Source organism: Etheostoma cragini, chromosome 8 (genome assembly GCF_013103735.1).
Source record: "Etheostoma cragini isolate CJK2018 chromosome 8, CSU_Ecrag_1.0, whole genome shotgun sequence".
NCBI lineage: Eukaryota > Metazoa > Chordata > Actinopteri > Perciformes > Percidae > Etheostoma > Etheostoma cragini.
In genome coordinates this window covers 2,101,127-2,117,845 of record NC_048414.1, presented here as the reverse complement: position 1 = coordinate 2,117,845, position 16,719 = coordinate 2,101,127, and the positions used below count along the sequence as shown (strand labels likewise).

General features: G+C 40.1%; 1 protein-coding gene across 1 annotated transcript in view; it reads left to right on the top strand.

The window, feature by feature from the left end:
* The window catches only part of pot1 (protection of telomeres 1 homolog), a 68,579-nt gene that overhangs the window by 19,239 nt on the left and 32,621 nt on the right, over window positions 1-16,719 (top strand). Inside the window, exons 5-10 of the mRNA XM_034880229.1 lie at window positions 4,516-4,623; window positions 5,346-5,414; window positions 7,761-7,887; window positions 11,462-11,589; window positions 12,435-12,728; window positions 15,167-15,322. Of these exons, the coding sequence (XP_034736120.1) occupies window positions 4,516-4,623; window positions 5,346-5,414; window positions 7,761-7,887; window positions 11,462-11,589; window positions 12,435-12,728; window positions 15,167-15,322 (882 nt within the window). The remainder of the gene's footprint in view (window positions 1-4,515; window positions 4,624-5,345; window positions 5,415-7,760; window positions 7,888-11,461; window positions 11,590-12,434; window positions 12,729-15,166; window positions 15,323-16,719) is intronic.

Sequence of the window (16,719 nt, the reverse complement as noted above, 5' to 3'; positions counted from 1 at the left end):
ATATAGACCTTAGTGGTCCCCTAATACTGTATCTGAAGTGTCTTTTATATAGACCTTAGTGGTCCCCTAATACTGTATGTGAAAGCTCTTTTATATAGACCTTAGTTGTCCCCTAATACTGAATCTGAAGGCTCTTTTATATAGACCTTAGTGGTCCCTAATACTGTATCTGAAGTCTCTTTTATATAGACCTTAGTGGTCCCTAATACTGTATCTGAAGTCTCTTTATATAGACCTTAGTGGTCCCTAATACTGTATCTGAAGTCTCTTTATATAGACCTTAGTAGTCCCTAATACTGTATCTGAAGTCTCTTTATATAGACCTTAGTGGTCCCTAATACTGTATCTGAAGTCTCTTTTATATAGACCTTAGTGTGCCCCTAATACTGTATCTGAAGTCTCTTTATATAGACCTTAGTGGTCCCCCAATACTGTATCTGAAGTCTCTTTTATATAGACCTTAGTGGTCCCTAATACTGTATCTGAAGTCTCTTTTATATAGACCTTAGTGGTCCACTAATACTGTATCTGAAGTGTCTTTTATATAGACCTTAGTGGTCCACTAATACTGTATCTGGAGTGTCTTTTATATAGACCTTAGTGGTCCACTAATACTGTATCTGAAGTCTCTTTTATATAGACCTTAGTGGTCCCCTAATACTGTATGTGAAAGCTCTTTTATATAGACCTTTGTCGTCCCCTAATACTGAATCTGAAGGCTCTTTTATATAGACTTTAGTGGTCCCTAATACTGTATCTGAAGTCTCTTTATATAGACCTTAGCAGTCCCTAATACTGTATCTGAAGTCTCTTTTATATAGACCTTAGTGGTCCCCCAATACTGTATCTGAAGTCTCTTTTATATAGACCTTAGTGGTCCCCTAATACTGTATCTGAAGACTCTTTTATATAGACCTTAGTTGTCCCCTAATACTGAATCTGAAGGCTCTTTTATATAGACCTTAGTGGTCCCTAATACTGTATCTGAAGTCTCTTTTATATAGACCTTAGTGGTCCCTAATACTGTATCTGAAGACTCTTTTATATAGACCTTAGTGGTCCCTAATACTGTATCTGAAGTCTCTTTTATATAGACCTTAGTGGTCCCTAATACTGTATCTGAAGTCTCTTTATATAGACCTTAGTGGTCCCTAATACTGTATCTGAAGTCTCTTTTATATAGACCTTAGTGGTCCCCTAATACTGTATCTGAACTCTCTTTTATATAGACCTTAGTGGTCCCCTAATACTGTATCTGAAGGCAAAGCAGAGAAAGGGGAGATAACCCTGTTCCTTATGACCTCATAAGGGGCAAGAAAATGCAGTTTGAGCAAAACCTTTGTGTTTCTCTGTCCTCTTTAGTTTTTGTTCACTCTTTTTGATAAATTGAAGCATATTTATAAAACTATATGCAATACAATTTTTCATTTTACTGAATGAGAAATAAGAATATGATCCTGTATAATTATTATGATAATCACTAAAATGGCTTTATCGCTGCATCTGTCAATTCAGATTCTTCATGTGAGACAAAGGCTCATTCTCCTCCAAATAAACGTGTTGGCTTTTCACTTTAAATGTAAATGAGAATTTGTATTTGTGTATATATATTTTTTTCTTGGCTATTCAGCTTGGGCTCGTTCTAAAACATCTGGCACAGACAGTTTACTGTCTCTGAATACTCGTCACTCTGCTGGGAATAACACATGATCTACTACGTTTAATACCTTCAACAGATTTATGCCAGTTGTCGGTGTCCTCGTTAAACAGAGGAGTTTGGAGAAGTTGCTCGGTCCTTAAAGCCTCTGAATGAAGAACAGTGTGAAATCCTTTTTATAATATTACAGTATAATATTAAATATTCATGAGAGATTGTATTATAAAAACAGGCTTGGCCAGTTGGAAGGCTGTCTGTGGAAATTGCATCTTTCTGCATCATAAAGCCTGTGATTTGAATAAGCTAATGAGCTGAGGGATGTGTGTGATGTGTTGATGAGTTGGACATTATTCTGTAGGATGAGATGAATTCTTTTTTGGATGCTGTAGTTGAAGTGTTTGCTGAGCTGGGTTCAGCCTCTGATGGTTGGAAGTAACTTAATATCCTGGGCTTTGAAAACATAAATGGGGAAGAGTGTATACATGCAGTTTATCCGGACAATAATACAAATACTTTATTATGATTTTTGGGGGGGTATTTTTGGGCCTTTATTGGATAGGGCAGGTTAGACATGAAAGGGGAGAAACGGTGAAATGCAGTGGCTGTGGCAAGGACCTAGCCTGTGTAATTGGGCGCGCCTTCTACCTGGTGAGCTACCCAGGCGCCCAAGTACTGTACTTTAGTTGTACTTTTACTATTTTCCTAAAATGGTACGTTCTACTTCTACTACAACAAACGTCTCTTAATCGGAGTAATAATATGAAATATAATAAAAAATATACATTGATGGATTGCAGATTAAGTTACAACTTTATTATTGATCCCGGGGGGGGGGGGGGGGGGGGGGGGGGGGGAGTAACAAGCTACCCCGCAGACAGATAGAAGTGTATAAGTAATTAAAATGAGCTCCACCGTTAGCAGCTGCGAGGTTAAAGTGATGAACATATTAATGCTTTTACGATTAAATTTCAGTAATTTAATAAACACATTTCTAATTTACTGCACGGTAAATAAATTGGTGATTTTAAGTAAATATCGATCGTCAAACTTTAGTACTTTCACTTCAGTGACATTTTGAATGTAGGACTTTTACGGTTTCTTTAACTAAAGTACACGATTTGAGTGCTTCCTCCACCTCAGCCTAAACCGCTCCAAACCATTTCATTCATATATTAAAATGGACAATAATTGACAAAACTACAAAAATAAACCCGGAGTCGCAATAAACCGAACTCATCCTTTTAATTTTAAAGTTATAATCCTTGAGATTTCATGAAATAAAACACAGTTTTGTGTACAATTGTGATTATTGTTTCTGCAAAAGTCCCGTCATTGTATTTACGTTTAGTAATCCCCCCTCTATATAGCAGTTTTCTGTAAGTAATTTTTTAAGATTATTTTATTTTTTTAAATTTTTTTTTCATTTATTAAATAGAGACAGTGGATAGACACGTGAAAGGGGGAGAGAGATAGATGGGGGATGAGACGCAGCAAAGGGCCACAGGCTGGATTCGAACCCAGGCCGCTGCAGGACTAAGCCAACATGGGGCGAGCTCCCGTCCGATGATAGATATATCTGGTGTATCTCTTTTATTTATTTATTTTTTATTGTCTTCTCCTTGCCTTATCTGTGTTAATGTTTGAATACCATGTGATGTGATCTTTTACTGCAATCTAATTTCCCTATGGGGACAATAAACATGAACTAACTAACTCAGTGAGCTATAGGCCGCCCGGATACATTGTAATGGATGTAATTTTACTATTCATTCCCAATTTCAGATTATGTCCCCAAAAGGAAACTTTATCAACATCTGTTTCATCTAATAAAGTTACATTTCTCTGTTTATTTATCTCACTTTAATTGTATTGCTGCAAAATGGGATTGTCAAGCAGACAAACTGTCCAAATGTGTATCAGTACAGTGTATTGCTACAGAAAAATATCGTGATACGATGCTGTATCGGGTTTGTTTTTTTCTCCCACTCCTAGGCAAACACAAGTATCATATCAGGTCTCCATATCAGCAGATATTCAATATTTAAAGAATCGGATCGGGACATCCCTGGCTTTGATTTTGCTGCAGCCACAGGAGACTCCTCTGTTTGTTCTGACAAAGTAGATGTTTGCTGTTGACATCTGGGACTTGCAGTATTAAACAACACTTGCTGTCACCACGTCAACCAGGACTGAAATGTTACGGATTACAACTTTAGCGTCTGCCTCAAAGAATGGATGATCCGTGAATCATTCTTGTAGCCGAGCTCTGGTGTGACAGTTCACCTCCTGAAGCTCCTTTGAACTTTACAAACAGTGACTCTGAATCAGGGTTTACTTTGAGTCCACTCTAATACTGTCACATGTGATCTTGTTGACTGAGCTCTTATTTTTTTTTTTACCTGGACAGGGGACAGGGAACACGTCAGGGATAATCGTCCCTGCCACCCTCAGTGGCATCCTGATAGAAGTCAAAGCGCCGTAAAGCTGGTTGAAGGCAGGAAGTCATCACAGCCGGAGCTGCTCCGCGAGGCTGGAAATCACAGACGTTTTTGTCAGGCCGCGTGTCTCCGTAACATGATTATTTAGACTATCTGCTGTCCCTTTTGTCAGCCTCAAGCGCAGACTTTAAAACCCGTCTCGGGGGCAGCTGACACACACACCTAACAAAAGACAATCTCCACTTTTCACACCAGCTTATCTTGGACAGCTTGTTGTGCCGTCTTACTTAACGTCTCCGAGGATGCAACATCTGCTTCAGTCTGTTCTCCCTCTGGGAAGAGGGATGCATATTCATCCCTCTTTGCACTCTGTTTTTAATTCCTGGTTTCTCTGCTTGTTTGTCTTGTGGTGTTCTGCAGGATGTGGTTGTGGCCTCTGGCTTCACGGTGGGCAAATCTCCCACAGTTCATAAGGACAAGCTGCATCCCTGTAACCTGCTGCTGTCGGGAGACAACGCCTACATCTATGTGAGTGAGAGTGTGAATGTGTTGTTGTTTTTTTTATAGGGGATGCATTATGTCATTGTTGGTCCTCACACATATAAAAGTATATGGTAGTCCCCTCTTTAATACACAGACATTGCTGAGGGATTCAAGTCCCCTCTTGGCATTTTCTTTAAAAACCCATGAAGCATCCTGTTTTCAGAGATATTATAAAATAAATGTTCTTTTCTATTTTTGTATCTTTTTAAATGACCAGACACTTGGTCGTTGTAGCCTGGTAATCCCCTGTTGGTAATGTGTGTGCGTCCGTTCATGCGAGCATGAGTTGAGTCTGCAGGCTGTAACAGTCTGTTAGACCATGAGATCTTGTGCAGGAGGTGTAAATTGAACATGACTCTGCGTCAGACTGACCCAATAACAGCGACGATGAGTCTGTTTACCTGCTCGTGAATCTCACATCCTTCTCATGTTTCGCCTGCAGGCTCAGCCGTCCCTACATTAACAACGCAACAAGGTTCCTCAGGTTTACAACTGACTATTATCTGACTGACCAATGTCAATTAAATTGTTTTCTCCATTAATCAGTTTGGTCTATAAAATGTCAAAACATTTAAAGAAATACGATGCACACACCAGCGCATTAGTATAAACTTCAGGCTGCTTACGTAAGCTATGGTGAAAACATTGCGGGGAGCCTCCGCGGAACCGCAGAGCCTTGATGTCTCCTCTCTGTCTTCATCCTTTAGGTGACCCCCCCGCTTCCCGATCCCAGATCCCCGCCGGCCGCCAAGAGGAGCTCTGCGCTCTCTGCTGAGGTCAGAGTCCGATTCTTGGTTAGCTGGAGACGCTGCTGGGGTGTAGTGGGGGTCTTGTATCTGTCAGGATGCTTCATGTCAGATGCCCGCTGGATCAGAGCCACCTCGACTGGATCAGGGTCTCGGCAGACCTCTGTGTGTCTGTGGTTGTGGTCGTAATGGAGAGGGTTGTCAGTTTGATACCGTCTTGGTATAGTCTTTTTATATCTTCAGTAACTGCTTTGAGCAACCTATTGCTTCAAACATGTAGAAATCAGTGCAGTTAATTTGACTCACGGCCCGTCCGGCTCGTAGACGTGTCATCGGCAGGATGCACAGACTTGAGATGTTTCTTCTTAGTCTTTAGGAGACCCTTCCTCCTCACGTTCTCTAGTAATATTTAACCCGTCAAATCAGGGAGGACACCGAGGAGTCAAAAAAACATGGACTCTTCAGATGAGGTAATTATCTTGTAATTTGTGTGTCCTCTTTGACTCCAAAGCAGAACGCTGCTGTTGGATTTCTTGTCACGCACGAAAGTCACCGGACGACACAATCTCACCATTTTGTAAGAACAGCCATACTGAGAAATCCAGAGAGAGATGTGTGGAGCTGAGAGTCTTAATTAGCTTTGTAGCAACTCATTTGGCTTGAATGTGACTGTTGTTCATTATGATGAAATAGTAGTTTTAAAAATGTTTTCAGTAACACCTTTAAGTGTACAGTGGAGTTTTTATTTCAGAAAGCTTTTTGATGAGTACGCCATTTTTGTTTTTTCCAGACAAAGCACAGACACAAATTACATGCACATTACTCAGTGAATGTTGAATAAAGTTGACAAAAAAATGTACAATCGCAGACTTTCAAGATCAAAGCCGAGACAGAGACATCTGCAGAGACACACAAGGACGGATATGGAAGTCCTCTTAACTCTGGCTAGAGATACAATACTGTAATAAAGCATAGAAACATGTTGTTTTATCACCTCAGGAAATGTATTCTATATAAGCCAGTTGCAGATCAAGTTACTGTGAGGTGAAGCTGTGATTAATATTTTTATGACAGAACACATTAACGGCCACAACGGACAGAAAAACACTCGCAGAATAAGTAAGAGATAAGAGGAAGGGATTTTAACAAGCCTGTGATCAAAGTGTTAAAGCTGATTCTAAGCCTTTGAGTTTGATCTGCAGTGTAGAACAAATGCTGGTAAAAATACATTTTGAACAGACAGACTGCCTCTTTGATTTTCTCTTTTTTTTGAGTGTATGCTCATTTTTCAGATCTTCAGATTATTCTCCCCTGCAAGTCACATCTGTCTGAGGAAACGTTAAAAGAGACGGAGGAAGTTGGAAACTTATCTTATGCTCCGCAGTCGTTTCCTAACTAAGGTGTTTGAAACATCAGTTGTGCCCTTAGTTTTAGCCTTCATCACAGTCTGCAGTGATGATACAGTGAGGTGTTGATGAGGTCTAAAAGGGTTTACCGCAATGTTCTCACACACACACACACACACACACACACACACACACAGTGAGCATGTTAACATGCATGTTTGGCAGCTGTTAGCTCAGTAGCACACACAGTTATAACACTGATGATGGATGAGACCAGTGTTGCCAGATCTCCTAAATAAGCAACCAGTCCTGTGAAAACAAACCTAAAACAAGCGACTTTTACTACGGAGCCCCCCTAGTATCCGGGAATACATAAAATGTGCACGGTTTCACAATCTGTGGGTAAAGATTGTCAATTTACGTCATGTGGATAGATTGGTAAACTGTACCATGTATAGAGTTTTGCAAAACTGTATACATGGTACATGTAAGTTTGGGAAAAGACTATCTCCTATGTGTATGGGGAAAGGTGAGGGACATAGGGAACAGGCAAGACAAACTCCTACATTTAAATAACTGCTTGACAGCATATTATAGCGCTGGGAACAAGCTAAAAAAAACGTGACACGTGACTACCAATATCTGTAAGCAACTTTACAGAAAAACAAGCCCAAAGTTGCTTATAATAAGCGGACTTGGCAACACTGGATGAGACACAAGGCTTCACATCATGTATTGCCAGCGAACGCTTACGTTTTATTTCAGATATTTTCCAAGGTTTCCAGAGAAAATGGAAGAGGCTTCGGTTCAAAAGTGTCTGTTAAGACTGACCCCTCCCCCCCCGACAAAATTCAAGAAGAGACGAAACACTAACCCCAATATTTCAGACCATTTAACAAAATAGTAACACAACAAACCATAAACCAAATGAACATATGTCTTAATGACAGCATAAGCTCATCACACAGGCCTCTCCCCAGCACAAAGCTTCTTAGGAACCCTTTTTTAACTCTGCTTTGTTTCTCCTCAGGTTTCCAGGGCGACCAAGGCCCCAAAATACACGTACGTCCGCCTGGGCGACCTGAAGCCGGGAACTGTAGTCAACGTGTACGGAGTGGTGGTCTTCTTCAAACAGCCGTTCAAGAGCCGTGGCACAGGTCAGTCTGGGACCAGACTACAGGGTGGAGGAAGACATTGGGAAACTATTCAGTATATTTGTGTGTTTTTTGTTGTTGTTGTAAACAACCTGAAAGAAAAGCCTCAAAAACTATAAAAATATAAATAAGTTAACATTGATGTTAGCAGCTCTGTGAGACATACCATAAGAAGATAAATGGTTGCTGATGATCACGCTGGCAGGAAGGTTCGCTGGGGAAACTGGAAGAATTTTATTTTCAGCCTTCAAAAAACATAAAAACAAAGAAGAACGTTGCCAGAATTCCTCTTCACTCTGCTCAGACTGTTCAGGTGCTACTCCTCAAATAAAACAGCCCCAAACACTGAGGGGGGTAGTAGCCCAGTCTGTAGGGAGTTGGGTTGGGAACCGGTGGGTCGTTGGTTCAAGACCCCGTATAAACAAAGTACGAAGGATGGATTGGTGGCTGGAGAGATGCTCCACTTCACCTCCTGGCAGTGCTCCTGAGCAAGGCACGGCCCACCCACTCTGACAGCTCTCCACATGTGCATGAATAGGTCCAGAGCATGTGTGTGTATTTTATGCCTTTGTGTAGTGGTTACTTACAAAATAGAGTGTAAATTGTAATTTCCACACAAGGGATAAATAAACACACATATATATATATATATATATATATATATATATATATATATATATATATATATATATATATATATATATATATATATATATATATATATATATATATATATATATAGAATTAGAGCCTGCCTCTCCAGTTCTAATTGGCCAATCAGGTCAATACTGAGGTCAGTAGTTAGGTGTGGTACATCGTCCAGTAATTACCATACATCCAAATAAAACAATCCTTGTCTTTGTTTGCTGATGTAGGAACTTTTAAACAAAGACACTAAAGTGAGCGTCTACATGTTTTAACAAAATGGTTAGTAAGGGAGAAACTATCACTTGTAACGAGATAATAAAGTTACAATCAATCTCTCCGTTTCTCTAAAACCGTTTTTTTTTTTAAACAGTAAATCTTGGAACCTTTTCAGCACCACGGACAGAGACGTTAAGCTACTCAGCAGCTGTCGAGTTTGAAAGATGTGTTAAAGAGGGCGAGTGAGTGGTTAAAAAGCTACCCGGACACATAAACCACATCACCTCCTCGGAGACAGAAAGGAGCTGACAGACAGAAAAGAAGAGCAAAGTCTTTCATGAAGCGATATAAGCTGGATCAGAACTGACTAAGAGCAGACACACACACACACACACACACCGTTTTTGTTTAGATGGAACCATCTCAGGTTATTTTGAGAACGCACACTGTGGAGATGCAAAAATATACATTATTCAGTTCATGTGTTGATGGGCCTATAATGGATGTCTGGGTTTGAGCAGATCAGGCTCCGAGCTTTTAAAGCTCCGGGACTCTCCAACATCATGCAGGAAAGGTGCATTAATCTCATCCACTGAACCTCCGGTACAATGTTTAGTCATTCACTTCGTTTCCCTGTGAACAGATATCAGGAAGTGTTTGAAAAGCAGTTTGGACCTGAGGAGCAGGCGGAGGCTGGAATTATGAAAGAGGAGCGATAGAAATAATAAGATAATAAAACATCAGACGGTTCAGCCTGAGTGGACCTGCAGCCATGCAAGCACAGCATGATGAAGTGTGATGATGATAGGAGGGTAAAAAAGTGTGTGTGTGTGTGTGTCTTTGCATGTGTGTCTGTGTCTGTGTCTGTGTGTGTGTGTGTGTGTGTGTGTGTGTGTGTGTCTGTGTTTTTGGAGGAATAATAAAGAAAAAGCAGCATCCAGGCTGGAAATTGCCCCAGACTTTGTCATCATCATTGTGGATCCTTCAGGCGACTTTTAAAGTAAACAGAAACAGAGATATTAGAAAAATCCATCTACACACACACACACACACACACACACACACACACACACACACACACAGATACATAGTCATTGTTACACAGATGTGTGTGCACATACAGATTATATAGAGTTCATTTTCAATAGTGTAAATGTTTTTTGTTTGTTTTCTTTTTTAAGCTTTAGTTTTTGATATTAATGACCGTCCGTTACATTCAAGCCGTTGCCAAGTGAGCTGATAAAAAGCTAATTAAGTCTCTCAGCTCCATACAACTCTCTCTTGATTTTTCAGTATGTCTATGTTCAGAAGATTGTGGCATCTGGTGACTCTACCATGCAGAAACTCAAGTGAAGATAATGACCTCATCTGAAGAATCATGATTTAAAAAAAATATTTTTTAATTAAATCCTCAGTGTCATTATTGGCTGCTACCAACTGTGTGGAGGAGGGGTGGGGGCGCGGCGCAATCACAGAAGGCTTGTATCATGCGGACGCGACGACACTTCTGTTACTTAGAATTCCTCTCGGGGCCGACAGAAACTACGCACAATAGGTTTACATTATGAATTAATTCTTATAAATGCGAAGGATAAAAAAAAGAAATATTTTAATCGACATTCTTTTGAGTGCACAAAACAGAGAAACTACGCAACATTAGTTTGTGATTCACTGGATTGTATACACAAAAAATACATAATTTTACTGCCTTACCGCTTTCTTTTTGCAATAGCACCCTTCATATGTATTAACAAGACTTAAGTTTTATGTTACAACCTTGGCAAGTTCTCTGAGTCTGAGTGTTCAATCCTCTAACAAAAAATCTTGTTGACATTTTTTATTCGGATTAGCGCTTAAAGAAGCGGATTGTTGGAGAGATTTGATTCAGTTTCCTCCAACTACATCAGCGTTGCTTTTCTTTATGCCCGGCTGATTTGTAATTTTGGGCTGTTAATGATTCATCAATAAAGTGTCTTGACAATAAAGGTGCACTATGAGTTCCTGCAGGGTTTCAGCGCAATTTCATTGTAAAATCGTAGGCATCTCTCTTTTATCCGCTAGCCGCCTGCCACCCGAATACACTGGAAAAGCTCAGTAAACGTCAAACACTAGAGGCACAGGCTGTGCACCAAAAATACAACAAACCACCTTCTATGCTATATTGCACATGTTTTGTATGTCTTATGACATTATATTTTTTCAAATATTCTAATATAGAAGTCCATGTTTTTAGAATAGTTTTTTACTGAATTTTCGGTATCGTGACTGTTTTGTTCGGTATTTACTTGGAACGTCAACAGAAGTGACGTCATGCATGAACTCCTAGTGCACTTTTAATATCCTCCTCATGGGGTTAAATCAGCAGGATTTAAAAAGTCACAGGAAAGACATTAAAGTGAATGAGTACTATTTGTCCTAAATGTTCAATCGTCTTTGGTGTCTTTTGTATAGTGGTATTTACTTTTTACTGTTTTGATCTAAATTTATAAAATTAATCTATTAAATGTACTGTTTGTATTTTAATTGTAATATTTTTGTGAAGCACTTTGATGGAAAGTGCTCTATAAATAAATGTATTATTATTATTAACAATGGAATGATAAACTCAGGCCTGTTTTGTTTTACCTTCTCCATCACACGCACAGCTGAAAGGTTTTCATTATTTTTCACGCTTTCCTCAGAGTTTTGACGACCGGGAGTTTTGTTTCCACAGACTTCTGCTCCAGCCTGAAGATTACCGATCAGTCCGACCAGAGGGTCGGCTGCACCATCTTCTGTAAGCTGGAGGACCATCCCAAAATCTTCCAAGTTGGAGACATCATCCGCTTGCACCGAGTCAAGGTCCAGCCTGGATTACAGACTGCTTCTTTTAGAAATCCTATCTTGTGTTGCAAAGTGTTTTTTGGCAGGCATGACTTCCAAAACCACCACTATTGTTATGAGTTGGGCTGCATGATATCAGGAAAATACGCAATAATTGTTAGGCCTGCACGATTAATCGTTATAAAATCGCGATCTCAATTTACCCTTTTCACGATTACATTTTTAAATAACTTTAATTTTTTAAAAAATGTCTTTTCTTTTAATTACTTTGATTCTCATTTAATTTTACCGACTGCATCCCAAACGCTACTAGTTTCTTCAGTTTTGTTCAACTGCTTCTTTTAAGAAGCCTATCTTGTGTTGACAAGTTCAAATTGTGCATGTTATTGTGTAGCTTTGGCAGGCATGAATTAAAACTTCCAAAACCACCACTATTGTTATAAAGTGGACAACCGCAACAGAAACTACGCACTATAGATTTCACAGGTTGAGAAATATGCAATACGGTAACAGTTTCCTCTCAACATGTCAAGTTTATCCTTCCGTAGAACTCATAACCCAATTAAATTTATTTTTTCATTTCATAGTAAAAACAAACAAGAGGAGCTTTAAAAGGAATGAAAGGAAATTATTTCCAACATTCTTTTTAATTAAGAAATTGAACATTAAACATAAAAGGCACCACCAATAAAGAACAGTTACTTTTTCATAGTGATATTTTCTTATATATATATTAACTTAAAATCATTGATTTAAAAAAACAAAAGAGGTATTGTGCAGCCTTACTTATTTGACTACAAAATGTTTATCTACAGTACGTTAAAGAGCTCCGTGATTAAAGATCCCACGTTTCTTTTACACAGACACAGTCCTTCAACAACTCCATGACGCTCATCACTAGCTTCGGATTCTCTGTGCTGGTGTTTGACGGAGCGGAGGGCGGATCCATGGAGCCGCGGACCTCCAGCCGCTCCTTCCACATCGACCAGGAGGACCTTCGCACCGTGGAGGAGCTTCGATCCTGGGCCGCCAACCAGGCTCTCGTCCCCCCTGTTCCCTCGATCCCTCTGTCTGCCGTATCGCCCAAAGCTTACTTTGACTTGACGTGCCAGCTGCTGGCCAAAGCTCCCATCGACACCACCTGCACCCTGCTCAGGGTAACAACCTCACGCACAACCTCACACACATTTATTTGATCAATGATAATGCCCATGTCTGTAAACGGGCCAGTGTTAGCCAGATGACTACTTATCAACTGTAGACCCATTCACCCAGCTTGTATGTCTTTATGGTTAATTAACTAACTAACTAACTAACTAACTAACTAACTAAACAACCATTTGAATGAATTACTAAGGTACGTGGTGCAATTCTACAAGCTAATGAGCCAGGTTGTGTGTCTCAATATTTGTGATGGGTCTTTTTTTTTTTTTTTACTATGTGCAGCGGTGGAACTATAGCTGGCACTATAGCTTCGCTAGCTATAAGTCATTTTTTAATAGAAAAAAAGGAAGAACAATCGGATTCCGGCTTCTTAACCTTCATGTTGTGCTTTTGTCAAATTTGACCAATTTTAAAAAGTTTCTATATCTGAAATTTGGAGTTATGTTCAACAAAATGTTAAAACAAATAACTATGATGGTTCCACGCAGGGTTCTTCACAAGTGAAACACATTATCAGATTACTGCTTTCATTGCATTTGGGTGTTTTATTCAATTGTGTTGCGGTTGAAAAAAAATTGATAAAAGAACGTTGATAAAAGTGACCAAAGGGTTGGAAAAAGCATAAAAAATGTTTACCTTTTTAACCCTACATGTTGTATGTTCACCTTGCAGCCCTACATGTTGTATGTTTACCTTTTTAACCCTACATGTTGTATGTTCACCTTGCAGCCCTACGTGTTGTATGTTCACCTTGCAGCCCTACGTGTTGTATGTTTACCTTGCAGCCCTACGTGTTGTATGTTTACCTTGCAGCCCTACGTGTTGTATGTTTACCTTGCAGCCCTACATGTTGTATGTTTACCTCCCGTCTTCATCTGTCTCGTAGTAAATCGACATGTTCCCCTCGTCTCAGGGGGACGAGATGTTTTGTGTCTCCTCAGCTTCAGCGGCCGCCTCCGTTTTCAGAGCAGAAATGAGTGTCATTGAAGGCTGGTTTCCTGCCAGTGAGGCTGATAGAGGAGATCCATTTAAACAAGATTTGGCAGGGACCACTGGTCTGCCGCCAGTCTGCTATCACTGGTTTCTAAAGCTGTTCTGAGGGTGCTGCCTGCTGTTACACAACAACACCTTCACCCAGGAGAGCGTGTTCTCCAAATCGCAACATTTAATTAGACTAAGAATAGATGTTTGTGCTTTTTCCTCAAGCACCTGAGATTATTAACTACGAGTTTGTTCAGCATTCTTTCCCCTTAAATGGATTTCTGTATTGTACAACAGCCAGCTTTTATACACGATTTGAAACTGGAAGTAATCAGGGAATATGACTACTTAACCCTGTAGAGATCGGAGGAGCAGGTAACCATAGTCCTCAGAAATCCACCAGAGGTTAGAACGCCAAGACAGAGAAAGAGGAAGTTGACCGACACTCGGCCGGAAATGAGTGAAATCCAGCGGAATATCGGTCATCAACGGATCAATACCTGAAGTGGAAGGTCGAGGTCAAAGTTTATTTCTCAGGCACATTTACAAACAAAGTGCTGTACAAATATCGATAACAACGTAAGATAAAAGCGTAAGAAATAACCGGAAAAACACTTCTAAAGCAGAATATGCCTAAGACTATAAAAACAGACAACGGATAAAACAGAACTTCGCACAAATCAATCAAAATCACAGCTCAGTTAAAAGCCAATGCAAAAAGATGAGTTTTTTAAAGTGATTTAAAAGCTCTTAATAGAGGAAGCTGCTCTAATGTTGAGAGGGATAGAGATCCAGAGCTTAGGACCTGCCTCGGAGAAAGCTCGGTCCCCTCTGGGTCTCAGTCTGGTTCTGGTTCTAGTCTAAAAGCAGCTGGTCAGTGGACCTGAGTGCTCTGACTGGAGTGTGCAAAATCAGCATATCAGATATGATAGGATGGTGCCAGCGCATAAAGAGATTTAAAAAACAATGTTGATGATATAGACTAAAGTTCGATACGATTTCCCTTCACTGGAACTAAGCGGTCGAAATCCTCAAAACAAAATGCACTTTGTCTGTGGGAAATGTCGTTTTCCACATCTACAGTCTGAGTGATTAATTAGATTTTGAGATATAATGTGGTCCAAGGAGTTTGGACCGACAGGTGGATTCAAATGGAATAGTTTTTTCATTGAAATGGTTTGGAAAATCTGGTTTTAAATTTGATCATTGGCTCAAAATAGAACACCCAAGCCCTGTAAAACTGTAAATTAAATCAAAATAAAATGTTCCTCTGATCTGTGGCATGTGGTCCGTTTTCAACTTTACCTCTCAAAGAACCGGAGATGAAAATCAATAAGAACCAGAATCAAAAGGAAGATTTCGGGATCGTTAAAATCGAAATGATGCCCAACTCTCCAGATGGATAAACGGACCGTCTTATCGTCATGTATTTGTGTTGTTTAATTTCCAGGTGTGGGACGGGACCAGGTGTCCTCACACGCTGCTGAAGGTGATAGTTGAGCGGAGCGTCACAGAAGGACCGACATCCTTCTCTCAAGAGAGAGAGAGCCTCATCGCCAACATCCTCGTCTACGACAACCACACGGAGTTCGCCAGGCAGCTGAAGGTCGGAGCACTTAGTGAATTATTGTGCACAATCTGAATTTAATGATGCATTTTGCATTAGAAAATCCCCAATTCTCAACCATAACTGTTAAATCTGGGACCACAGATGCCCTTTACCTATGATCTCTTCATTTTACTGATTTCATAAGTCAAACACAACACCACTCTGAAAGTCTTTGCCTGATGGACATTTTTTAGTTTGCAAGACACAGCAGAATCCCAAATGTCTACCTGCTGGGTATGGGGAGGCTGTCTGACGCATGCATTCAGACATGGTTAGGGTGGAGCATTGCTTTGTTATCCATATTTCTGATTCTTTCTTATTGATTCTTGATTCCTAATCTTTGAGGGTGGAGTTGAGACGGTTCACATGCTTATTTCACACATGTTATTTCTATACAGGTGCTCTAGAGCCCGGTAGCCCTAAAAATAAAACAATTTCAAGGAATAGATATAGACATACAGCTAAAAACAAGGACAACAAATATGAGAAACTAAAAACTTTTACTTTTTAGGGTTTTTTTTAATGCATTTTTTGGGGCATTTTAGGCTTTTATTATGCTGGATAGATGAAGATGTGAGAGAGAGTGAGAGTGAGGGCCACAGGTCAGAGTTGAACCTGCCGCCGCTGAGATAAGGACTGAGCCTTTGTGCATGGGGCGTACGCTCTACCGATGGAGCTATCCAGGCGCTCCAAACATAAACATTTAACTATAATGTACCTGGGAGTTGGTGAAAAATAGAAAACCACATTCGTCTTTACACAAGTCCAGTCACCGCTCCCATATGTATAAACCTGACGACTGAATTGTTGTTATTAGTGATAATTTCCTGGTTTTGTGGTGTCCTTTATAAACACCTTCATGCGGGTCCGGACCACGCAACACATGTGTCTTTACATCACTGGGCTGAAGAGGCCGGCTGACACAATCAACCAACCAAGAAATGAGGATGATTCAGAGAAAAGTAGAATTACTTAACATCACTCAAATGTGTATTCTTAACAAGTTTAAGAACAATGCTTGTGTTTTTACTTTTATTTTTCGTGTGTGTGTATGCGTGTGTGTGTGTGTGTGTGTGTGTGTGTGGTGCACAATGTAGTGGCGGTTGCCTTTTAAATTAAATTATTTTAAATTGCTGACATAATGCCCCCCCGCCCCCCCCGTTGGCTGCCGCTCACGTTGCATTTTAACAACAAGCAATTTAACAGCTATTTACATTAGCGGTAACTGGGCCCGTCCAGTTTAACTCCACATGCTGTTGTGTTGATGGAGTTCATGTCAAAACGTTCGCTTTCGTCCGAGTCGACTATTAAACGAACAGCTCCACCAAATATTCACCACCTTATTGGACAACGTTCAACTTCTCCGTTCTGTCAACTCCTCATCCTGCCCCCCC